General features: G+C 41.2%; 1 protein-coding gene across 2 annotated transcripts in view; it reads right to left on the bottom strand.

Annotated features, from left to right (window-relative positions):
• Nucleotides 1-27,533, bottom strand: part of LOC110508260 (ubiquitin carboxyl-terminal hydrolase 33) — a 61,061-nt gene that overhangs the window by 21,711 nt on the left and 11,817 nt on the right. For both annotated transcript variants that reach the window (XM_036966518.1, XM_036966520.1), the window contains exons 5-13: nucleotides 24,292-24,444; nucleotides 23,646-23,751; nucleotides 19,347-19,416; nucleotides 16,345-16,458; nucleotides 12,991-13,069; nucleotides 6,628-7,111; nucleotides 6,234-6,410; nucleotides 5,063-5,169; nucleotides 3,575-3,747 (exon numbers count right to left, since the gene is read on the bottom strand). In XM_036966518.1, coding sequence (XP_036822413.1) covers nucleotides 3,575-3,747; nucleotides 5,063-5,169; nucleotides 6,234-6,410; nucleotides 6,628-7,111; nucleotides 12,991-13,069; nucleotides 16,345-16,458; nucleotides 19,347-19,416; nucleotides 23,646-23,751; nucleotides 24,292-24,444 — 1,463 coding nt within the window. The remainder of the gene's footprint in view (nucleotides 1-3,574; nucleotides 3,748-5,062; nucleotides 5,170-6,233; nucleotides 6,411-6,627; nucleotides 7,112-12,990; nucleotides 13,070-16,344; nucleotides 16,459-19,346; nucleotides 19,417-23,645; nucleotides 23,752-24,291; nucleotides 24,445-27,533) is intronic.

The raw sequence follows: 27,533 nt of genomic DNA, 5'->3' as shown, positions 1-27,533 counted from the left end.
TGTACCCATTAAAGGGTATAATAGTTAGGGTCACCAGGCTGTCTGTACCCATTAAAGGGTATAATAGTTAGGGTCACCAGGCTGTCTGTACCCATTAAAGGGTATAATAGTTAGGGTCCCCAGGCTGTCTGTACCCATAAGGGGGTATAATAGTTAGGGTCACCAGGCTGTCTGTACCCATTAAAGGGTATAATAGTTAGGGTCACCAGGCTGTCTGTACCCATTAAAGGGTATAATAGTTAGGGTCACCAGGCTGTCTGTACCCATTAAAGGGTATAATAGTTAGGGTCCCCAGGCTGTCTGTACCCATAAGGGGGTATAATAGTTAGGGTCACCAGGCTGTCTGTACCCATTAAAGGGTATAATAGTTAGGGTCACCAGGCTGTCTGTACCCATTAAAGGGTATAATAGTTAGGGTCCCCAGGCTGTCTGTACCAATAAGGGGGTATAATAGTTAGGGTCACCAGGCTGTCTGTACCCATTAAAGGGTATAATAGTTAGGGTCACCAGGCTGTCTGTACCCATTAAAGGGTATAATAGTTAGGGTCCCCAGGCTGTCTGTACCAATAAGGGGGTATAATAGTTAGGGTCACCAGGCTGTCTGTACCCATTAAAGGGTATAATAGTTAGGGTCACCAGGCTGTCTGTACCCATTAAAGGGTATAATAGTTAGGGTCCCCAGGCTGTCTGTACCCATTAAAGGGTATAATAGTTAGGGTCACCAGGCTGTCTGTACCCATTAAAGGGTATAATAGTTAGGGTCCCCAGGCTGTCCGTACCTATTAAAGGGTATAATAGTTAGGGTCCCCAGGCTGTCCGTACCTATTAAAGGGTATAATAGTTAGGGTCCCCAGGCTGTCTGTACCCATTAAAGGGTATAATAGTTAGGGTCACCAGGCTGTCTGTACCCATTAAAGGGTATAATAGTTAGGGTCACCAGGCTGTCTGTACCCATTAAAGGGTATAATAGTTAGGGTCCCCAGGCTGTCTGTACCAATAAGGGGGTATAATAGTTAGGGTCACCAGGCTGTCTGTACCCATTAAAGGGTATAATAGTTAGGGTCACCAGGCTGTCTGTACCCATTAAAGGGTATAATAGTTAGGGTCCCCAGGCTGTCTGTACCCATTAAAGGGTATAATAGTTAGGGTCACCAGGCTGTCTGTACCCATTAAAGGGTATAATAGTTAGGGTCCCCAGGCTGTCCGTACCTATTAAAGGGTATAATAGTTAGGGTCCCCAGGCTGTCTGTACCCATTAAAGGGTATAATAGTTAGGGTCACCAGGCTGTCTGTACCCATTAAAGGGTATAATAGTTAGGGTCACCAGGCTGTCTGTACCCATTAAAGGGTATAATAGTTAGGGTCCCCAGGCTGTCTGTACCCATTAAAGGGTATAATAGTTAGGGTCACCAGGCTGTCTGTACCCATTAAAGGGTATAATAGTTAGGGTCACCAGGCTGTCTGTACCCATTAAAGGGTATAATAGTTAGGGTCACCAGGCTGCCTGTACCTATTAAAGGGTATAATAGTTAGGGTCACCAGGCTGTCTGTACCCATTAAAGGGTATAATAGTTAGGGTCACCAGGCTGTCTGTACCCATTAAAGGGTATAATAGTTAGGGTCCCCAGGCTGTCTGTACCCATTAAAGGGTATAATAGTTAGGGTCACCAGGCTGTCTGTACCCATAAGGGGGTATAATAGTTAGGGTCACCAGGCTGTCTGTACCCATTAAAGGGTATAATAGTTAGGGTCCCCAGGCTGTCTGTACCCATTAAAGGGTATAATAGTTAGGGTCACCAGGCTGTCTGTACCCATTAAAGGGTATAATAGTTAGGGTCCCCAGGCTGTCTGTACCCATTAAAGGGTATAATAGTTAGGGTCACCAGGCTGTCTGTACCCATTAAAGGGTATAATAGTTAGGGTCACCAGGCTGTCTGTACCCATTAAAGGGTATAATAGTTAGGGTCCCCAGGCTGTCTGTACCCATTAAAGGGTATAATAGTTAGGGTCCCCAGGCTGTCTGTACCCATTAAAGGGTATAATAGTTAGGGTCACCAGGCTGTCTGTACCCATTAAAGGGTTTTCTAGTTAGGGTCCCCAGGCTGTCTGTACCCATTAAAGGGTATAATAGTTAGGGTCCCCAGGCTGTCTGTACCCATTAAAGGGTATAATAGTTAGGGTCACCAGGCTGTCTGTACCCATTAAAGGGTATAATAGTTAGGGTCCCCAGGCTGTCCGTACCCATTAAAGGGTATAATAGTTAGGGTCACCAGGCTGTCCGTACCCATTAAAGGGTATAATAGTTAGGGTCCCCAGGCTGTCTGTACCCATTAAAGGGTATAATAGTTAGGGTCACCAGGCTGTCTGTACCCATTAAAGGGTATAATAGTTAGGGTCACCAGGCTGTCTGTACCCATTAAAGGGTATAATAGTTAGGGTCACCAGGCTGTCTGTACCCATTAAAGGGTATAATAGTTAGGGTCACCAGGCTGTCTGTACCCATTAAAGGGTATAATAGTTAGGGTCACCAGGCTGTCTGTACCCATTAAAGGGTATAATAGTTAGGGTCACCAGGCTGTCTGTACCCATTAAAGGGTATAATAGTTAGGGTCCCTAGGCTGTCTGTACCCATTAAAGGGTATAATAGTTAGGGTCCCCAGGCTGTCTGAACCCATTAAAGGGTATAATAGTTAGGGTCACCAGGCTGTCTGTACCCATTAAAGGGTATAATAGTTAGGGTCACCAGGCTGTCTGTACCCATTAAAGGGTATAATAGTTAGGGTCACCAGGCTGTCTGTACCCATTAAAGGGTATAATAGTTAGGGTCACCAGGCTGTCTGTACCCATTAAAGGGTATAATAGTTAGGGTCCCCAGGCTGTCTGTACCCATTAAAGGGTATAATAGTTAGGGTCCCCAGGCTGTCTGTACCCATTAAAGGGTATAATAGTTAGGGTCACCAGGCTGTCTGTACCCATTAAAGGGTATAATAGTTAGGGTCACCAGGCTGTCTGTACCTATTAAAGGGTTTAATAGTTAGGGTCACCAGGCTGTCTGTACCCATTAAAGGGTATAATAGTTAGGGTCACCAGGCTGTCTGTACCCATTAAAGGGTATAATAGTTAGGGTCACCAGGCTGTCTGTACCCATTAAAGGGTATAATAGTTAGGGTCACCAGGCTGTCTGTACCCATTAAAGGGTATAATAGTTAGGGTCACCAGGCTGTCTGTACCCATTAAAGGGTATAATAGTTAGGGTCACCAGGCTGTCTGTACCCATTAAAGGGTATAATAGTTAGGGTCACCAGGCTGTCTGTACCTATTAAAGGGTATAATAGTTAGGGTCCCCAGGCTGTCCGTACCCATTAAAGGGTATAATAGTTAGGGTCACCAGGCTGTCTGTACCCATTAAAGGGTATAATAGTTAGGGTCACCAGGCTGTCTGTACCCATTAAAGGGTATAATAGTTAGGGTCACCAGGCTGTCTGGACCCATTAAAGGGTATAATAGTTAGGGTCACCAGGCTGTCTGTACCCATTAAAGGGTATAATAGTTAGGGTCGCCAGGCTGTCCGTACCTCTTGATGTATTCCATGACGAAGGCGACCCATCCCTGAGCAGCGTAGGCCTCACCACAGGACCCAGCCTTGATCAGAGACGTCTGATGGGAGGAGGAGTGGAGTTTAGCCAGGTCCTCCTTACCTGGGATGGGCAGGGACAGGTCCTGGAAGTTCTCAAGGGTCACTGACACCTGGAGGGAGGAGTGATATGTAAAGATGAGGTAGAATTGCATGAATGGAAACAAAGGCTGTTCTGAGGGAAGGCCAGGTTGTTGCTAGATGTGTTCGAGTTGCGTCGAGGACAATTGTAGCATTTTATCTAACCCTTTACCCAACCTTAACCAAATCATCCTACCCTGCTACCTTAACTATCCTAACCTGCTACCTTAACTATCCTACCCTGCTACCTTAACTATCCTACCCTGCTACGTTAATTATCCTACCCTGCTACCTTAACTATCCTACCCTGCTACGTTAACTATCCTACCCTGCTACGTTAATTATCCTACCCTGCTACGTTAATTATCCTACCCTGCTACGTTAATTCTTCTACCCTGCTACGTTAACCATCCTACCCTTCTACGTTAATTATTCTACCCTGCTACGTTAATTATCCTACCCTGCTACCTTAACTATCCTACCCTGCTGCCTTAACTATCCTACCCTGCTACGTTAACTATCCTACCCTGCTACGTTAATTATCCTACCCTGCTACGTTAACTATCCTACCCTGCTACGTTAATTATCCTACCCTGCTACGTTAATTCTTCTACCCTGCTACGTTAACCATCCTACCCTTCTACGTTAACCATCCTACCCTGCTACGTTAACTATCCTAACCTGCTACGTTAACTATCCTACCCTGCTACGTTAACTATCCTACCCTGCTACGTTAACTATCCTACCCTGCTACGTTAACTATCCTACCCTGCTACGTTAATTCTTCTACCCTGCTACGTTAACCATCCTACCCTGCTACGTTAACCATCCTACCCTGCTACGTTAACCATCCTACCCTGCTACGTTAACCATCCTACCCTGCTACGTTAACCATCCTACCCTGCTACGTTAATTCTCCTAACCTGCTACGTTAATTATCCTACCCTGCTACGTTAATTATCCTAACCTGCTACGTTAACTATCCTACCCTGCTACGTTAATTCTCCTAATCTGCTACGTTAATTATCCTAACCTGCTACGTTAACTATCCTACCCTGCTACGTTAATTATCCTACGTTAATTATCCTACCCTGCTACGTAAAGTCACTCCTGCTACGTAAAGTCACTCCTGCTACGTAAAGTCACTCCTGCTACGTAAAGTCACTCCTGCTGTACTCCATCAAGTTCAAACCGGCAGGCCTTCCCGCAGAACAGTGTGGGTTCAGAGTAACTCCATACTCCAAGGGATGAGGCAGAGAGACGCGAGTCAAGTTAACATGGGGGGTGAGAGGGTTAAGGCCTGAGAGGAGGAAGGAGCCCCACAAGATGGCTAGACAAAATACTCACCCTATCGCAGGTCAGACACTGTACTGAGCTGACAATGGTCCCATCAAACACGTCTGATATCACACTACGGTACTTCTTCTGGCTCTTTGTTGAGGAGAATGAGGACACTACAGAGTCAGAGAGAGAGAGAGAGTCAGAGAGAGAGAGAGAGTCAGAGAGAGAGAGAGAGAGTCAGAGAGAGAGAGAGTCAGAGAGAGTCAGAGAGAAAGAGAGAGCGTCAGAGAGAAAGAGAGAGAGTCAGAGAGAGAGAGAGAGAGAGAGAGTCAGAGAGAGAGAGACTCAGAGAGAGAGAGTCAGACAGACAGTCAGAGAGAGCGAGAGTCAGACAGAGAGTCAGAGAGCGAGAGTCAGAGAGAGAGTCAGAGAGAGAGAGTCAGAGAGAGAGAGAGAGAGTCAGAGAGAGAGAGAGTGAGAGAGAGTCAGAGAGAGAGAGAGAGTCAGAGAGTGAGAGAGAGAGTCAGAGAGAGAGAGAGAGTCAGAGAGAGAGAGTCAGAGAGAGAGAGAGTGAGAGAGAGTCAGAGAGAGAGAGAGAGAGAGTCAGAGAGAGAGAGAGAGAGTCAGAGAGAGAGAGAGAGAGAGTCAGAGAGAGTCAGAGAGAGTCAGAGAGAGTCAGAGAGAGTCAGAGAGAGAGAGTCAGAGAGAGAGAGAGAGAGAGAGTCAGAGAGAGAGAGAGAGTCAGAGAGAGAGAGAGAGTCAGAGGCAGTGTGTTGATTGAATTGATTTAATTGCTCGATGATATTTATTTGTACCCCTTTTTTCTCCCCAATTTCCTGATATCCGATTGGTAGTTACCGCACTGCCCACTTAACCCGGAAGCCCGCCGCACCAATGTGTCGGAGGAAACACCGTACACCTGGCGACCGTGTCAGCGTGCACTGCGCCCGGCCCGCCACAGGAGTCGCTAGTACGCGATGGGACAAGGACTTCCCTGCCGGCAAAACCCTCCCCTAACCCGGAACGACGTTGGGCCAATTGTGCGCCGCCCCATGGTCGCGGCCGGCTTCGACAGAGCCTGGACTCGAACCCAGAATCTCTAGTGGCACAGCTAGCACTGCAGTGCCTTAGACCACTGCGCCACTCGGGAGGCCGTACTCTAATGACTCTGTTCTGTATTGTTGGCTTCGTGTATTTTCATTTGGCGCAAAAATACATTTTCATTTTCATACTATACCTTTCTTATGGCTGGAGGACATTCCTGGCCAGACAGAGTTAGTCTTGGGGGGGCTGGAGGACATTCCTGGCCAGACAGAGTTAGTCTTGGGGGGGCTGGAGGACATCTTGGTGAGGCAGTGTCCCTCCGTATGGACTGGACTCTGGGTCCGGGTGCTGCTGGACACTACCTGCAGCTCTGGGAACAGAGAGGTCCAGAGAGGAGGAGACTGTTATCCAGAACAACTTACAATCAGTGCCACCTACCAGCCACCCCACCTACCAGCCACCCCACCCCACCTCCCAGCCACCCCACCTCCCAGCCACCCCACCTCCCAGCCACCCCACCTCCCAGCCACCCCACCTCCCAGCCACCCCACCTACCAGCCACCCCACCTACCAGCCATCCCACCTACCAGCCATCCGGCTCTGTATTTGGACTTTGATTGTCCCCTGGCTGCTGACGATGGGCGTGGCCTCGTTGGTGGGAGCGGTATCCACGTCTTTATCCAGGTCTCCCCCTGACCCCCGGTAGAGGTCGTTGATCAGGTTCTTCTCTTTCTGCAACTCCCTATTGGTCTGGCCGGAGGAGTGGGAGGAGTCAGGCCCGTCGGGGATCAGCATCTCCGCCTCGTTAGACTCCTCCCTTGACAACGACGGCTCCGCCTGCCTGTCCCCGCTCCCACCCTGACCCTCGCTGTCCATCCGCTTGCTGCTGCCGCCGCACGACTCGCACGACTGAAAGTCGTTGTCCGATTGGCTGGGGCCGTCGTCGTCGGGGTCGCCGTCGTCCATAACGATGGCGTGAGAGTGTAGGTCGTTGTCGGGGGGCTCGGCCAGTGGCTCCTTCAGCTCCTCATGGAGCTGGTCCATCAGACAGCGCAGGAACTCCTGAGAGTCCTGAAGTAGACATAGATCATATATAGTTAGTATATACACTGTCCTACACACACACACTGGACAAAACATTAGGAACACCTGCTCTTTCTTTCCACGACATGACTGACCAGGTGAAAGGTTTGATCCCTTATTAATGTCACCTGTTAAATCCACTTCAATCAGTGTAGATGAAGGGGAGGAGACGGGTTAAAGAATGATCCATTGAGGTTAAAGAAGGATTTTTTAAACCTTGAGACATGGATTGTATGTGTGTGTGCCATTCAGAAGGTGAACGGGCAAGAGAAAAGATTGAAGTGCCTTTGAACAGGGAAATGGTAGTAGGTGACAGGCGAACCAGTTTGATCGTGTCAAGAATTGTAACACTGCTGGGGTTTTTCCACACTCAAGAGCAACAGACAGGCTATAGTTAGTCAACTGACAGTCCAGTACAACACTGGTGCCCAAAGACCCATAAAATACCGTACAACTCGTTGAAGCTTGCCACGAATGGGAGCCGACGACCTTAAAGAGACCGACTTCTCTCAGCAAATAACAAGATCATGTGGTTGCAGTGGGCTTGAGAAGGAAAACACTGGACTCTCGAGAAATGGAAATACATTGCCTGGTCTAATAAAATCCTGGTTCCTGCTGTTTCACGCGGATGGGAGGACTAAGGTAGGGAGAAAACCACGAGCATCCATAATGTCAACAGTACAGGCTGGTGGTGGGATGGTGTGGGGTGTGTTTTCATGGTACACATTGGGCCCCTTGATAAAAGTGGAGCTACGTTTGAATGCCACAGGATATCTGAACATCGTAGCCAATCAGGTGCATCCCTTCATGGTAGCAGTGTATCCATCTGAAAGTATATATTTTTTTCAACAGTAAAATGCCCGATGCCACAAAGCTGGGATTGTCCAGGAATGGTCCCATGAACATAACAGTGAATTCAGCTTGCTGCAGTCTCCTGCCCAAATGAGCATCTGAGCATCAGTGCAGATATTATGGAGGTTTAGAGGAAATGTATAATGATAATGATATAGTTATATAGGCAGAGTGATAGTTATATAGGTAGAGTGATAGTTATATAGGTAGAGTGATAGTTAATGATATAGTTATATAGGTAGAGTGATAGTTATATAGTCATAATGATATAGTTATATAGTTATAATGGTATAGTTATAATGGTATAGTTACAATGGTACAGTTATAATGGTACAGTTATATAGTTATAATGGTATAGTTATAATGGTATAGTTATAATGGTACAGTTATAATGGTACAGTTATATAGTTATAATGGTATAGTTATAATGGTACAGTTATATAGTTATAATGGTACAGTTATATAGTTATAATGGTACAGTTATATAGTTATAATGGTATAGTTATAATGGTACAGTTATATAGTTATAATGGTATAGTTATAATGGTATAGTTATAATGGTACAGTTATATAGTTATAATGGTATAGTTATAATGGTACAGTTATATAGTTATAATGGTACAGTTATATAGTTATAATGGTATAGTTATATAGTTATAATGATATAGTTATATAGTTATAATGGTATAGTTATACAGTTATAATGGTATAGTTATAATGGTATAGTTATATAGTTATAATGGTATAGTTATATAGTTATAATGATACAGTTATATAGTTATAATGGTATAGTTATAATGATATAGTTATATAGTTATAATGGTACAGTTATATAGTTATAATGGTATAGTTATATAGTTATAATGATATAGTTATATAGTTATAATGGTACAGTTATATAGTTATAATGGTATAGTTATAATGATATAGTTATATAGTTATAATGGTATAGTTATATAGTTATAATGGTATAGTTATATAGTTATAATGGTATAGTTATATAGTTATAATGGTATAGTTATATAGTTATAATGGTATAGTTATAATGGTACAGTTATATAGTTATAATGGTATAGTTATATAGTTATAATGGTACAGTTATATAGTTATAATGGTATAGTTATAATGGTATAGTTATATAGTTATAATGGTACAGTTATATAGTTATAATGGTATAGTTATAATGGTATAGTTATATAGTTATAATGGTATAGTTATAATGGTATAGTTATATAGTTATAATGGTATAGTTATATAGTTATAATGGTATAGTTATAATGGTATAGTTAGAATGGTATAGTTAGAATGGTATAGTTAGAATGGTATAGTTAGAATGGTATAGTTAGAATGGTATAGTTATATAGTTATAATGGTATAGTTATATAGTTATAATGGTACAGTTATATAGTTATAATGGTATAGTTATAATGGTATAGTTAGAATGGTATAGTTAGAATGGTATAGTTAGAATGGTATAGTTAGAATGGTATAGTTAGAATGGTATAGTTAGAATGGTATAGTTAGAATGGTATAGTTATAATGGTATAGTTATATAGTTATAATGGTATAGTTATATAGTTATAATGGTATAGTTATATAGTTATAATGGTATAGTTATATAGTTATAATGGTATAGTTATAATGGTATAGTTATATAGTTATAATGGTATAGTTATATAGTTAGAATGGTATAGTTATAATGGTATAGTTATATAGTTAGAATGGTATAGTTATAATGGTATAGTTAGAATGGTATAGTAAGAATGGTATAGTAAGAATGGTATAGTTAGAATGGTATAGTTAGAATGGTATAGTTAGAATGGTATAGTTAGAATGGTATAGTTAGAATGGTATAGTTAGAATGGTATAGTTAGAATGGTATAGTTAGAATGGTATAGTTAGAATGGTATAGTTAGAATGGTATAGTTAGAATGGTATAGTTATATAGTTAATGATAGTTAATTATATAGTTATAATGAGTTATAATAATATAATGGTATAGTTATAATGGTATAGTTATATAGTTATAATGATATAGTTAATGATATAGTTATAATGATAGTTAATGATATAGTTATAATGATAGTTGTAATGGTATAGTTATAATAATATAGTTATGTTATAATGATATAGTTATAATAATACAATGATATAGTTACAATGATAATGATAGTTATAATGATAGTTAATAATATAATGATAGTTAATGATATAATGATATAGTTAATGATATTTAATGATATGATGATATAGTTATAATGATATAATTATATAGTTAATGATATAATGATATAGTTAATGATATAATGATATAGTTAATGATATAGTTAATGATATAACGATATAGTTAATGATATAATGATATAGTTAATGATATAGTTAATGATATAATGATATAGTTAATGATATAACGATATAGTTAATGATATAATGATATAGTTAATGATATAATGATATAGTTAATGATATAATGATATAGTTAATGATATAATGATATAATGATATAGTTAATGATATAATGATATAGTTAATGATATGATATAGTTAATGATATGATATAGTTAATGATATATAGTTAATGATATGATATAGTTAATGATATAATGATATAGTTAATGATATGATATAGTTAATGATATAATGATATAGTTAATGATATAGTTAATGATATAGTTAATGATATAATGATATAGTTAATGATATAGTTAATGATATAGTTAATGATATAATGATATAGTTAATGATATAATGATATAGTTAATGATATAATGATATAATGATATAGTTAATGATATAGTTAATGATATAATGATATAGTTAATGATATGATATAATGATATAGTTAATGATATAATGATATAGTTAATGATATAGTTAATGATATGATATAGTTAATGATATAATGATATAGTTAATGATATGATATAGTTAATGATATAATGATATAGTTAATGATATGATATAGTTAATGATATAATGATATAGTTAATGATATGATATAGTTAATGATATAATGATATAGTTAATGATATAGTTAATGATATAATGATATAGTTAATGATATAATGATATAGTTAATGATATGATATAGTTAATGATATAATGATATAGTTAATGATATAGTTAATGATATGATATAGTTAATGATATGATATAGTTAATGATATAATGATATAGTTAATGATATAATGATATAGTTAATGATATGATATAATGATATAGTTAATGATATAATGATATAGTTAATGATATAGTTAATGATATGATATAGTTAATGATATGATATAGTTAATGATATAGTTAATGATATGATATAGTTAATGATATAATGATATAGTTAATGATATGATATAGTTAATGATATAGTTAATGATATAATGATATAGTTAATGATATAATGATATAGTTAATGATATAGTTAATGATATAGTTAATGATATGATATAGTTAATGATATGATATAGTTAATGATATAGTTAATGATATAATGATATAATGATATAGTTAATGATATAGTTAATGATATAATGATATAGTTAATGATATAATGATATAGTTAATGATATAATGATATAATGATATAGTTAATGATATAGTTAATGATATAATGATATAGTTAATGATATGATATAATGATATAGTTATGATAATGATATAGTTATAATGATATAATGATATAGTTAATGATATGATATAATGATATAGTTATGATAATGATATAGTTATAATGATATAATGATATAGTTATAATGATATAGTTATAATGATATAGTTATAATGATATCATTATAACTATATCATTATATCATTATAACTATATCATTATATCATTATATCATTAACTATATCATATCATTAACTATATCATTATATCATTAACTATATAATATCGTTAACTATATCATATCATTAACTATATCATTATATCATTATATCATTAACTATATCATATCATTAACTATATCATATCATTAACTATATCATTATATCATTAACTATATCATATCATTATATCATTATATCATTAACTATATCATTATATCATTATAACTATATCATATCATTAACTATATCATATCATTAACTATATCATTATATCATTATATCATTAACTATATCATATCATTAACTATATCATATCATTAACTATATCATATTATAACTATATAATGATATAGTTATATAGTTAGAATGGTATAGTTATATAGTTAGAATGGTATAGTTATAATGGTATAATGGTATAGTTATATAGTTATAATGATATAGTTATATTGTTAGAATGGTATAGTTAGAATGGTATAGTTATAATGGTATAATGGTATAGTTATATAGTTAGAATGATATAGTTATATAGTTAGAATGGTATAGTTAGAATGGTATAGTTAATGGTATAGTTATAATGATAGTTATAACAGCCTGCCTTGCAGACCAGCGTGACAAATGAATATTCCCTGACTAAAACTGCAGAACAAACAGTGAACTGACACTGTATCGACCACAGAATGGTGTCAACCTTAAGAGAAACGGATGGTGGGCTGAGGAAAGACAGAGACATGACCTTTACTGGTTCAGTAACGGCCCTAGAGAAGAAGAACAAGAGGAGCCCATCTGTCTGCCTGGGAATGACCTTTACTGGTTCAGTAACAGCCCTAGAGAAGAAGAACAAGAGGAGCCCATCTGTCTGCCTGGGAATGACCTTTACTGGTTCAGTAACAGCCCTAGAGAAGAAGAACAAGAGGAGCCCATCTGTCTGCCTGGGAATGACCTTTACTGGTTCAGTAACAGCCCTAGAGAAGAAGAACAAGAGGAGCCCATCTGTCTGCCTGGGAATGACCTTTACTGGTTCAGTAACAGCCCTAGAGAAGAAGAACAAGAGGAGCCCATCTGTCTGCCTGGGAATGACCTTTACTGGTTCAGTAACAGCCCTAGAGAAGAAGAACAGAATAGTATCTTTCATACAAACACCTGTTTTACCGTATTATAAATGATATTATCACAATGAGAAGACAACCTACCTGTTGTGAGTATCCTCTGAACATGGGGTTAACAGCCTTGATCCCCTGGAACAGACTGGTAGGGACGACATAGGATGGTCTGGAACACCACAGGAAGAAGAGGTTAGGACTGTGTGAAACACCACAGAAGAAAAGGTTAGGACTGTGTGAAACACCACAGAAGAAAAGGTTAGGACTGTGTGAAACACCACAGAAGAAAAGGTTAGGACTGTGTGAAACACCACAGAAGAAAAGGTTAGGACTGTGTGAAACACCACAGAAGAAAAGGTTAGGACTGTGTGAAACACCACAGAAGAAAAGGTTAGGACTGTGTGAAACACCACAGAAGAAAAGGTTAGGACTGTATGAAACACCACAGAAGAAGAGGTTAGGACTGTGTGAAACACCACAGAAGAAGAGGTTAGGACTGTGTGAAACACCACAGAAGAAAAGGTTAGGACTGTGTGAAACACCACAGAAGAAAAGGTTAGGACTGTGTGAAACACCACAGAAGAAAAGGTTAGGACTGTGTGAAACACCACAGAAGAAAAGGTTAGGACTGTGTGAAACACCACAGAAGAAAAGGTTAGGACTGTGTGAAACACCACAGAAGAAAAGGTTAGGACTGTGTGAAACACCACAGACGAAAAGGTTAGGACTGTGTGAAACACCACAGAAGAAGAGGTTAGGACTGTGTGAAACACCACAGAAGAAGAGGTTAGGACTGTGTGAAACACCACAGAAGAAAAGGTTAGGACTATGTGAAACACCACAGACGAAAAGGTTAGGACTGTGTGAAACACCACAGAAGAAGAGGTTAGGACTGTGTGAAACACCACAGAAGAAAAGGTTAGGACTGTATGAAACACCACAGAAGAAAAGGTTAGGACTGTGTGAAACACCACAGAAGAAGAGGTTAGGACTGTGTGAAACACCACAGAAGAAAAGGTTAGGACTGTATGAAACACCACAGAAGAAAAGGTTAGGACTGTGTGAAACACCACAGAAGAAAAGGTTAGGACTGTGTGAAACACCACAGAAGAAAAGGTTAGGACTGTGTGAAACACCACAGACGAAAAGGTTAGGACTGTGTGAAACACCACAGAAGAAGAGGTTAGGACTGTGTGAAACACCACAGAAGAAAAGGTTAGGACTGTGTGAAACACCACAGAAGAAAAGGTTAGGACTGTGTGAAACACCACAGAAGAAAAGGTTAGGACTGTGTGAAACACCACAGAAGAAAAGGTTAGGACTGTGTGAAACACCACAGAAGAAGAATAGCATACATTTGCTTTTCTTATGAACCTTGATTTAACCAGGAGAACCCACTGAGACCAGGGTATCATTTCCAATGGTGCCCTGACAACAACCGTTCAAGCAATGTGAGAAACTATTTTGTATTTCTATTTATTAAGTATGCCAATTAGGTCCTGCCAAGGCAGCAGCTACTCTTCCTGGGGTTTATTAAGTATGCCAATTAGGTCCTGCCAAGGCAGCAGCTACTCTTCCTGGGGTTTATTAAGTATGCCAATTAGGTCCTGCCAAGGCAGCAGCTACTCTTCCTGGGGTTTATTAAGTATGCCAATTAGGTCCTGCCAAGGCAGCAGCTACTCTTCCTGGGGTTTATTAAGTATGCCAATTAGGTCCTGCCAAGGCAGCAGCTACTCTTCCTGGGGTTTATTAAGTATGCCAATTAGTTCCTGCCAAGGCAGCAACTACTCTTCCTGGGGTTTATTAAGTATGCCAATTAGTTCCTGCCAAGGCAGCAACTACTCTTCCTGGGGTTTATTATGGATCCCCATTAGCCAAGGCAGCAGCTACTCTTCCTGGGGTTTATTATGGATCCCAATTAGTTCCTGCCAAGGCAGCAGCTACTCTTCCTGGGGTTTATTATGGATCCCAATTAGTTCCTGCCAAGGCAGCAGCTACTCTTCCTGGGGTTTATTATGGATCCCCATTAGTTCCTGTCAAGGCAGCAGCTACTCTTCCTGGGGTTTATTATGGATCCCCATTAGTTCCTGCCAACGTAGCAGCTTAGTTAGTATGTTAGTATGTGTGTTAGTGTCTCTTCACAGTCCCCGCTACATAAGGTGTGTTTGTATCTGTTTCTTAAGTCTGATTCTACTGCTGCATCAGTTACCAGATGTGGAATAGAGTTCCATGTAGTCATGGCTCTATGTAGTACTGTGGAATAGAGTTCCATGTAGTCATGGCTCTATGTAGTACTGTGGAATAGAGTTCCATGTAGTCATGGCTCTATGTAGTACTGTGGAATAGAGTTCCATGTAGTCATGGCTCTATGTAGTACTGTGGAATAGAGTTCCATGTAGTCATGGCTCTATGTAGTACTGTGGAATAGAGTTCCATGTGGTCATGGCTCTATGTAGTACTGTGGAATAGAGTTCCATGTGGTCATGGCTCTATGTAGTACTGTGGAATAGAGTTCCATGTAGTCATGGCTCTATGTAGTACTGTGGAATAGAGTTCCATGTAGTCATGGCTCTATGTAGTACTGTGGAATAGAGTTCCATGTAGTCATGGCTCTATGTAGTACTGTGGAATAGAGCTCCATGTAGTCATGGCTCTATGTAGTACTGTGGAATAGAGTTCCATGTAGTCATGGCTCTATGTAGTACTGTGGAATAGAGTTCCATGTAGTCATGGCTCTATGTAGTACTGTGGAATAGAGTTCCATGTAGTCATGGCTCTATGTAATACTGTGGAATAGAGTTCCATGTAGTCATGGCTCTATGTAATACTGTGGAATAGAGTTCCATGTAGTCATGGCTCTATGTAGTACTGTGGAATAGAGTTCCATGTAGTCATGGCTCTATGTAGTACTGTGCACCTCCCATAGTCTGTTCTGGACTTGGGGACTGTGAAGAGACCTCTGGTGGCATGTCTTGTGGGGTATGGATGGGTGTCTGAGCTGTGTGTTAGTAGTTTAAACAGACCTCTGGTGGCATGTCTTGTGGGGTATGTATGGGGTGTCTGAGCTGTGTGTTAGTAGTTTAAACAGACCTCTGGTGGCATGTCTTGTGGGGTATGGATGGGTGTCTGAGCTGTGTGTTAGCAGTTTAAACATACCTCTGGTGGCATGTCTTGTGGGGTATGGATGGGTGTCTGAGCTGTGTGTTAGTAGTTTAGACAGACAGCTCGGTGCATTCCACATGACAATACCTCTCATAAATACAAGTAGTGATGAAGTCACCATCTCCTCTATTTTGAGCCAGGAGAGAGATACCTGTAGGTCATTCCAGGATTGCCCTCATTTCTGAGGCCGCAGACCCTAACATGTTATAAACTGGCAGGGTAAAACAGCACCTTAGCAAGTAGATACGTGTGTGGACTTAACTGAGAGAATGAGATGTGTACCTGTTCTTGTGCCAGAGGTCTGACACCAGTTTCTGGTAGCTCTTACTCAGAGCAGGCTTCTTGTCTGTCCTCACCAGACCTCCACACTCCACAAAGAACTGGGTAAGAGGAGGACTGGAGAGAGAGAGAGAGAGAGAGAGAAAGAGAGAGAGAGAGAAAACAAGTGAGAGACTGAGAAAGAGCTAGATTGTCCTCGGACCACATTCTGTAATATATTATATTCAACAGACACCTCTTATGTGTCTTATCCTGTTCATGATCAATGTAACACTGAGAAAGGGATCTAGCAATGTAACACTGAGAAAGGGATCTAGCAATGTAACACTGAGAAAAGGATCTAGCAATGTAACACTGAGAAAGGGATCTAGCAATGTAACACTGAGAAAGGGATCTAGCAATGTAACACTGAGAAAGGGATCTAGCAATGTAACACTGAGAAGGGGATCTAGCAATGTAACACCGAGAAAGGGATCTAGCAATGTAACACTGAGAAAGGGATCTAGCAATGTAACACTGAGAAAAGGATCTAGCAATGTAACACTGAGAAAGGGATCTAGCAATGTAACACTGAGAAAAGGATCTAGCAATGTAACACTGAGAAAGGGATCTAGCAATGTAACACTGAGAAAGGGATCTAGCAATGTAACACTGAGAAAGGGATCTAGTAATGTAACACTGAGAAAGGGATCTAGCAATGTAACACTGAGAAAAGGATCTAGTAATGTAACACTGAGAAATGTCCTTGTTTTTGAAAGAAAAGCAAAAATGTTTGTGCATTAAAATAACATCAAATTGATCAGATATACAGTGTAGACATTGTTAATGTTGTAAATGACTATTGTAGCTGGAAACGGCTGACTTTTTATGGAATATCTACAGAGGCCCATTATCAGCAATCATCACTCCTGTGTTCCAATGGCACGTTGTGTTAGCTAATCCAAGTTTATCATTTTAAAAGGCTAATTGATCATTAGAAAACCCTTTTGCAATTATGTTAGCATAGCTGAAAACTGTTGTGCTAATTAAAGAAGAAATAAAACTGGCCTTCTTTAGACTAGTTGAGTATCTGGAGCATCAGCATTTGTGGGTTCGATTACAGGCTCAAAATGGCCAGAAACAAAGACCTTTCTTCTGAAACTCGTCAGTCTATTCTTGTTCTGAGAAATTGCCAAGAAACTGAAGATCTCGTACATCGCTGTGTACTACTCCCTTCACAGAACAGAGCAAACTGGCTCTAACCAGAATAGAAAGAGGAGTGGGAGGCCCCGGTGCACAACTGAGCAAGAGGACAAGTACATTAGAGTGTCTAGTTTGAGAAACAGACGCCTCACAAGTCCTCAACTGGCAGCTTCATTAAATAGTACCCGCAAAACCCCAGTCTCAACGTCAAAAGTGAAGAGGTGACTCCGAGAAGCTGGCCTTCTAGGCAGAGTTCCTCTGTCCAAGGTCTGTGGTATTTTGTCCATCTTAATCTTTTATTGGCCAGTCTGAGATTTGGCAGAGTTGCAAAGAAAAAGCCACAACACTAAATATAACAGCCTTCGTGTTTGGCAGCAAAAACACAACATATAACAGCCAATAGATTTGATGCCATTACGGCCATCATTGAAAGTAACTAAATAGTTTACAGAAAACAGTTTATTCTGTTATTGCTGGGATTTGTTAAGTAACTGCCTTCTGTTTGGTTGGGATTTATGAAGTAACTGGTTTCTGTTTGGGTTGGGATTTATGAAGTAACTGGTATCTGTTTGGGTTGGGATTTATGAAGTAACTGGTATCTGTTTGGGTTGGGATTTATGAAGTAACTGGTATCTGTTTGGGTTGGGATTTATGAAGTAACTGGTTTCTGTTTGGGTTGGGATTTATGAAGTAACTGGTATCTGTTTGGGTTGGGATTTATGAAGTAACTGGTATCTGTTTGGGTTGGGATTTATGAAGTAACTGGTATCTGTTTGGGTTGGGATTTATGAAGTAACTGGTTTCTGTTTGGGTTGGGATTTATGAAGTAACTGGTTTCTGTTTGGGTTGGGATTTATGAAGTAACTGGTTTCTGTTTGGGTTGGGATTTATGAAGTAACTGGTATCTGTTTGGGTTGGGATTTATGAAGTAACTGGTTTCTGTTTGGGTTGGGATTTATGAAGTAACTGGTATCTGTTTGGGTTGGGATTTATGAAGTAACTGGTCTCTGTTCCAGTTTTGGGGTTTCATCAGGCCAGGTGTCCGGGTGCTTCTAACCCTGATTAGAAGCACCTGCTGCTCATCTGTTGTTATGGTAACCCTGATTAGAAGCACCTGCTGCTCATCTGTAGTTATGGTAACCCTGATTAGAAGCACCTGCTGCTCATCTGTTGTTATGGTAACCCTGATTAGAAGCACCTGCTGCTCATCTGTAGTTATGGTAACCCCGATTAGAAGCACCTGCTGCTCATCTGTTGTTATGGTAACCCTGATTAGAAGCACCTGCTGCTCATCTGTAGTTATGGTAACCCCGATTAGAAGCACCTGCTGCTCATCTGTAGTTCTTTATGAATTCTGTTTTGAATTCAAGTAAATTGTACCTCCACTCTGAAGGCTGGTAAAGCCAAAACGTCTGTGTACACAATCCCTGATGCAGTAAAACACTGATTAATGAAGTAAGCTTTATGCAACATTCCATGAGTGTGAACCCATTCCACCTCTTTCTTTTTGTGTCTCTACCTCTCCATTTAATGGGCTGGAGGGCCAGAGGTTAGGAAGGTGGTTGACATCAACCAGCTCTCACCAGTTAGAAGGCCTGCAGAGCTGGGGTCAGGGTGAAAGGTTAGATAGGGGATTGGTATAGGTTCTCACCAGTTAGATAGGGGTTTGGTATAGGTTCTCACCAGTTAGAGAGGGCCTGCAGGGCTGGGGTCAGGGTGAAAGGTTAGATAGGGGTTTGGTATAGGTTCTCACCAGTTAGAGAAGGCCTGCAGGGCTGGGGTCAGGGTGAAAGGTTAGATAGGGGTTTGGTATAGGTTCTCACCAGTTAGAGAGGGCCTGCAGGGCTGCGTTCATAAAGCAGGTGTTTCCTATGTTCTTCAGTCCCGTCAGACCTGGAGAGAGACACACATCTATCCTGAGATACACACTAACCACACACACATCTATCCTGAGATACACACTAACCACACACACACACACATCTATCCTGAGATACACACTAACCACACACACACACACACACACATCTATCCTGAGTTACACACTAACCACACACACACACACACACACACACATCTATCCTGAGATACAGTGCCTTGCGAAAGTATCCGGCCCCCTTGAACTTTGCGACCTTTTGCCACATTTCAGGCTTCAAACATAAAGATATAAAACTGTATTTTTTTGTGAAGAATCAACAACAAGTGGGACACAATCATGAAGTGGAACGACATTTATTGGATATTTCAAACTTTTTTAATAAATCAAAAACTGAAAAATTGGGCGTGCAAAATTATTCAGCCCCCTTAAGTTAATACTTTGTAGCGCCACCTTTTGCTGCGATTACAGCTGTAAGTCGCTTGGGGTATGTCTCTATCAGTTTTGCACATCGAGAGTGAAATTTTTTCCCATTCCTCCTTGCAAAACAGCTCGAGCTCAGTGAGGTTGGATGGAGAGCATTTGTGAACAGCAGTTTTCAGTTCTTTCCACAGATTCTCGATTGGATTCAGGTCTGGACTTTGACTTGGCCATTCTAACACCTGGATATGTTTATTTTTGAACCATTCCATTGTAGATTTTGCTTTATGCTTTGGATCATTGTCTTGTTGGAAGACAAATCTCCGTCCCAGTCTCAGGTCTTTTGCAGACTCCATCAGGTTTTCTTCCAGAATGGTCCTGTATTTGGCTCCATCCATCTTCCCATCAATTTTAACCATCTTTCCTGTCCCTGCTGAAGAAAAGCAGGCCCAAACCATGATGCTGCCACCACCATGTTTGACAGTGGGGATGGTGTGTTCAGCTGTGTTGCTTTTACGCCAAACATAACGTTTTGCAATGTTGCCAAAAGGTTCAATTTTGGTTTCATCTGACCAGAGCACCTTCTTCCACATGTTTGGTGTGTCTCCCAGGTGGCTTGTTGCAAACTTTAAACGACACTTTTTATGGATATCTTTAAGAAATGGCTTTCTTGCCACTCTTCCATAAAGGCCAGATTTGTGCAATATACAACTGATTGTTGTCCTATGGACAGAGTCTCCCACCTCAGCTGTAGATCTCTGCAGTTCATCCAGAGTGATCATGGGCCTCTTGGCTGCATCTCTGATCAGTCTTCTCCTTGTATGAGCTGAAAGTTTAGAGGGACGGCCAGGTCTTGGTAGATTTGCAGTGGTCTGATACTCCTTCCATTTCAATATTATCGCTTGCACAGTGCTCCTTGGGATGTTTAAAGCTTGGGAAATCTTTTTGTATCCAAATCCGGCTTTAAACTTCTTCACAACAGTATCTCGGACCTGCCTGGTGTGTTCCTTGTTCTTCATGATGCTCTCTGCTCTTTTAACGGACCTCTGAGACTATCACAGTGCAGGTGCATTTATACGGAGACTTGATTACACACAGGTGGATTGTATTTATCATCATTAGTCATTTAGGTCAACATTGGATCATTCAGAGATCCTCACTGAACTTCTGGAGAGAGTTTGCTGCACTGAAAGTAAAGGGGCTGAATAATTTTGCACGCCCAATTTTTCAGTTTTTGATTTGTTAAAAAAGTTTGAAATATCCAATAAATGTCGTTCCACTTCATGATTGTGTCCCACTTGTTGTTGAATCTTCACAAAAAAAATACAGTTTTATATCTTTATGTTTGAAGCCTGAAATGTGGCAAAAGGTCGCAAAGTTCAAGGGGGCCGAATACTTTCGCAAGGCACTGTACACACTAACCACACACACACACACACATCTATCCTGAGATACACACTAACCACACACACACACACACACACACCTACCCTGAGATACACACTAACCACACACACATCTATCCTGAGATACACACTAACCACACACACATCTATCCTGAGATACACACTAACCACACACACACACATCTATCCTGAGATACACACTAACCACACACACACACATCTATCCTGAGATACACACTAACCACACACACACACATCTATCCTGAGATACACACTAACCACACACACACACATCTATCCTGAGATACACACTAACCACACACACACACATCTATCCTGAGATACACACTAACCACACACACACACACACATCTATCCTGAGATACACACTAACCACACACACACATCTATCCTGAGATACACACTAACCACACACACACATCTATCCTGAGATACACACTAACCACACACACACATCTATCCTGAGATACACACTAACCACACACACACAGCTATCCTGAGATACACACTAACCACACACACACAGCTATCTTGAGATACACACTAAACACACACAAACACAAGCATCTATCCTGAGACACACACACATCTATCCTGAGACACACACACACATCTATCCTGAGACACACACACACACATCTATCCTGAGACACACACACATCTATCCTGAGACACACACACACACACATCTATCCTGAGATATACACACACACACACATCTATCCTGAGATATACACACACACACACATCTATCCTGAGATATACACACACACACACATCTATCCTGAGATATACACACACACACACATCTATCCTGAGATATACACACACACACACATCTATCCTGAGATATACACACACACACACACATCTATCCTGAGATACACACACACACACACACATCTATCCTGAGATATACACACACACACACACATCTATCCTGAGATATACACACACACACACACATCTATCCTGAGATATACACACACACACACACATCTATCCTGAGATATACACACACATCTATCCTGAGATACACACACACACATCTATCCTGAGATACACACATCTATCCTGAGATACACACATCTATCCTGAGATACACACATCTATCCTGAGATACACACATCTATCCTGAGATACACACATCTATCCTGAGATACACACATCTATCCTGAGATACACACATCTATCCTGAGATACACACATCTATCCTGAGATACACACATCTATCCTGAGATACACACATCTATCCTGAGATACACACATCTATCCTGAGATACACACATCTATCCTGAGATACACACATCTATCCTGAGATACACACATCTATCCTGAGATACACACATCTATCCTGAGATACACACATCTATCCTGAGATACACACATCTATCCTGAGATACACACATCTATCCTGAGATACACACATCTATCCTGAGATACACACATCTATCCTGAGATACACACATCTATCCTGAGATACACACATCTATCCTGAGATACACACATCTATCCTGAGATACACACATCTATCCTGAGATACACACACACACACACATCTATCCTGAGACACACACTAAACACACAGATTTATCCTGAATGCCACCCCATCACCTTGACAGCTACTAGCCTCAATTCATTAGTCAATGTTCAACTCCTAGGAGCTTGATTAAAGCACAAGGTGGAGGAGATCAGCTGAGAGACTTGGGAACTACGGTCTAGCGGCACTCAGTTTAACAGTGGTATTAGTCATATCATGTGTGATTTCACCCTGTATTTTAAAGCCCTGGTCAGAAGTGTGCTTCTACTCCTGAATTGCTTGCTGTTTGGGGTTTTAGGCTGGGTTTCTGTACAGCACTTTGAGATATCAGCTGATGTAAGAAGGGCTTTATAAATACATTTGATTTGATTGAAATGAAGATGACGCTGGACAAGTTTAACGAAACCGCTGCACCATGCAGACATGGCTCCGCCTTCTCCTGGTTGTTCAAATTCTAATAGTTTACCTAATTTCAGTTTATGTGACAAAAAACAAGCAAGTATAGTGTAGAGAATCATTGTACCATCTAAACCGTTGAGAAATACATTTTCCAGAACCAAAAAAATATTGTCTTTTCAGCTGTTAGAAGCTGGTGTAAAAAAAAAAAACAACGAAGATAAAAGACTCAAATTAAATTTAAGAACGGGAAGCATAGAATTAAAACACATAGAACAGATCTACCGCTTCTTAGACTGGCTTTCAATGAGAATGGCAGATCTATAACACACATTTCTATGTGAATTTGGTCAGGGTCGCCCAAATATGGACATATTGCAGCTTTAAATAAAAATTAAAAAAAAGGTAAGAATGCAGACATGTCACATTGTGTAAACACAGGGCTTCAACATGATGCTGTTACCTCTGGGGCGGAGCTCCTCCTCCTCCGTCTCCATGCCCAGGTCTTCACAGCCACCAGTAGGGGGCAGTCTCAGAGAGGTGGAGCGGCCCAACACCCTGCTACCCTCCTGGGGGACAGAAGAACCCCCATTAGAACCCTAAGCGTCGAAACACAGTGACCTATCACAGCAGCGTGAGGCGACAACAGTGGAACCACAACTGCTCTGGCTGCATTCTACGTAGAGAAAGAAAAGAACGTTACACAACTGAATGATTATGGACTTTAAACATGGCCTCAAAGAATGTGAAATTATTAACAACAATGACTGAATCTGTACAGTGTTCATGTTATAGGTTGATTTGGTCGGGGTTGTGGCTTTAGCTAGACAACGGTTTCAATAATGAGGGAACTTAGTGATTTGAGATTCAGTCATTAATTAGTCAACCAATCAAGGTATCAGTCAATCTATCAATCAATTCAGGTATCAATCAATCTAGGTATCAATCAATCAATCACAATTAATTCAGGGATCGATCTATCAATTACTCAATGACTGCATCAATGAATGTATCAATCAATCAACCGACCAATAAATAAATCTACCAACCAATCGGCATATCAACCAACCAATCAAACAACCAACGTTGGTTTCAGAGCATAACATTACCTGTGTGTTGTTGGTGAGAGGTGATGTGAGGTTCTTGGTGCTGGGGACAGGGCAGTGAGGGCCCAGTTTACGCTCCAGGAACACCTCTTTCCCACAGGCATAACACCACACCCTCAGAGTGGTCAGGTTCACTGTCAGGTTGTGCCCAGTCTCCTGTTATAGAGGGGTTATAAACATGTTCATGTTTCTAGATATTTATAAGGTGTAATAGAATGTATAAAGGTGGTATAAGCATATAAACAAATACAGTATAGACAGACAGACAGCCAGGTCAGACAGCCAGGTCAGACAGCCAGGTCAGACAGCCAGGTCAGACAGCCAGGTCAGACAGACACAGACAGACAGGTCAGACAGACACAGACAGACAGGTCAGACAGACAAGACAGACAAGACAGACAAGACAGACAAGACAGACAAGACAGACAGGTCAGACAGACAGCCAGGTCAGACAGCCAGGTCAGACAGCCAGGTCAGACAGCCAGGTCAGACAGCCAGGTCAGACAGCCAGGTCAGACAGACAAGACAGACAAGACAGACAAGACAGACAAGACAGACAGACAGGTCAGACAGACAGACAGGTCAGACAGACAGACAGGTCAGACAGACACAGGTCAGACAGACAGACACAGGTCAGACAGACAGACACAGGTCAGACAGACAGGTCAGACAGACAGGTCAGACACAGGTCAGACAGACAGACAGGTCAGACAGACAGACAGGTCAGACAGGTACATTATTCATGTGTCTGCATTACTGTTGGTAGAAAGGGGCAAGGATGACAACACCCACCCCTAAGGAGCAGAGCTTCAGTGTGTAGACAGAATCTGTCAGGACTGAACGGGATGAGTGAGTTAACTGCCTTGTTCAGGGGCAGAACGACAGATTTTTACCTTGTCAGCTCAGGGGATTCGATCTAGCAACCTTTCAGTTACTGGCCTAATGCGCTAACCACTAGGACACCTGCCATCCCTGGAGGAGGTTTTGGGGGTTTTCTCACTGGCTATTTGGACCTATCAGGATTGGGAGAAGGCGGTGCTTAAACTTCTTTGCCAGGAGTGCCTAACGTGTGTGTGACCACATGGACCGGGGAGGGGCTTTGGCTTCTGCGAGGGTAGAGACTAGACTTGAAAATCCTACTGCGAGGGTAGAGACTAGACAGGAAAATCCTTCTGCGGGGGTAGAGACTAGACCTGAAAATCCTTCTGCGAGGGTAGAGACTAGACAGGAAATCCTTCTGCGAGGGTAGAGACTAGACCTGAAAATCCTTCTGCGAGGGTAGAGACTAGACCTGAAAATCCTTCTGCGAGGGTAGAGACTAGACCTGAATATCCTTCTGCGAGGGTAGAGACTAGACCTGAAAATCCTTCTGCGAGGGTAGAGACTAGACCTGAAAATCCTTCTGCGAGGGTAGAGACTAGACCTGAAAATCCTTCTGCGAGGGTAGAGACTAGACCTGAAAATCCTTCTGCGAGGGTAGAGACTAGACCTGAAAATCCTTCTGCGAGGGTAGAGACTAGACCTGAAAATCCTTCTGCGAGGGTAGAGACTAGACCTGAAAATCCTACTGCGAGGGTAGAGACTAGACCTGAAAATCCTTCTGCGGGGGTAGAGACTAGACCTGAAAATCCTTCTGCGAGGGTAGAGACTAGACCTGAAAATCCTTCTGCGAGGGTAGAGACTAGACCTGAATATCCTTCTGCGAGGGTACAGACTAGACCTGAAAATCCTTCTGCGAGGTTAGAGACTAAACAGGAAATCCTCATTTTGAACACTGTTGAGCGTAAAAACCCAGCAGTGTTGCAGTTCTTGACACAAACCGGTGCAACTGCCACGTACTACCATACACCCTTCAAAAGGGGCGGCAGGGTAGCCTAGTGGTTAGAGTGTTGGACTAGTAACCGGAAGGTTGCGAGTTCAAACCCCCGAGCTGACAAGGTACAAATCTGTCGTTCTGCCCCTGAACAGGCAGTTAACCCACCGTTCCCAGGCCGTCATTGAAAATAAGAATTTGTTCTTAACTGACTTGCCTGGTTAAATAAAGGTTAAATAAAAAAATAAAAAAAATAATAAAATAAAAAGGTTGAAAATATTTTGTCTTGCCCATTCACCCTCTGAATGAAACAAATACACAATCCATGTCTCAAGGATTAACAATCCTAATGTTTATAATGTTTTGTACACTCATGTGCTGCAATAGGAACTGGGACTCTCGTCTCCTCCAACATCCCTTTCACCTCTCTAGGAACTGGGACTCTCGTCTCCTCCAACATCCCTTTCACCTCTCTAGGAACTGGGACTCTCGTCTCCTCCAAACATCCCTTTCACCTCTCTAGGAACTGGGACTCTCGTCTCCTCCAACATCCCTTTCACCTCTCTAGGAACTGGGACTCTCGTCTCCTCCAACATCCCTTTCACCTCTCTAGGAACTGGGACTCTCGTCTCCTCCAACATCCCTTTCACCTCTCTAGGAACTGGGACTCTCGTCTCCTCCAACATCCCTTTCACCGCTCTAGGCACTGGGACTCTCGTCTCCTCCAACATCCCTTTCACCGCTCTAGGAACTGGGACTCTCGTCTCCTCCAACATCCCTTTCACCGCTCTAGGAACTGGGACTCTCGTCTCCTCCAACATCCCTTTCACCGCTCTAGGAACTGGGACTCTCGTCTCCTCCAACATCCCTTTAACCGCTCTAGGAACTGGGACTCTAGTCTCCTCCAACATCCCTTATCGTTTCTTCCCTAATCACTCTCTCTCCAACACTTCCCACTTTTGCCCCTTCACACTTCATTCTTTCTTCCCCCCTCCCCCATCACACCTATTTTCTCGTTATCTTCTGAACCATCCTGAATATTGATCTAGTCCTGTAGGTGTCTTCTGAACCATCCTGAATATTGATCTAGTCCTGTAGGTGTCTCCTGAACCATCCTGAATATTGATCTAGTTCTGTAGGTGTCTCCTGAACCATCCTGAATATTGATCTAGTCCTGTAGGTGTCTCCTGAACCATCCTGAATATTGATCTAGTCCTGTAGGTGTCTCCTGAACCATCCTGAATATTGATCTAGTCCTGTAGGTGTCTCCTGAACCATCCTGAATATTGATCTAGTCCTGTAGGTGTCTCCTGAACCATCCTGAATATTGATCTAGTCCTGTAGGTGTGTGTGGGAAGTGTAAAGGTCAGGGGTTACTCATCCCATTGTACTGCTCTAATCCTGTAGCTATATGTGGGAGTTGTAGAGGTCA

Source organism: Oncorhynchus mykiss, chromosome 28 (genome assembly GCF_013265735.2).
Source record: "Oncorhynchus mykiss isolate Arlee chromosome 28, USDA_OmykA_1.1, whole genome shotgun sequence".
Lineage (NCBI taxonomy): Eukaryota > Metazoa > Chordata > Actinopteri > Salmoniformes > Salmonidae > Oncorhynchus > Oncorhynchus mykiss.
Note: the sequence above shows the minus strand (reverse complement) of the source record. Positions and strands in the feature narration are given on the sequence as shown.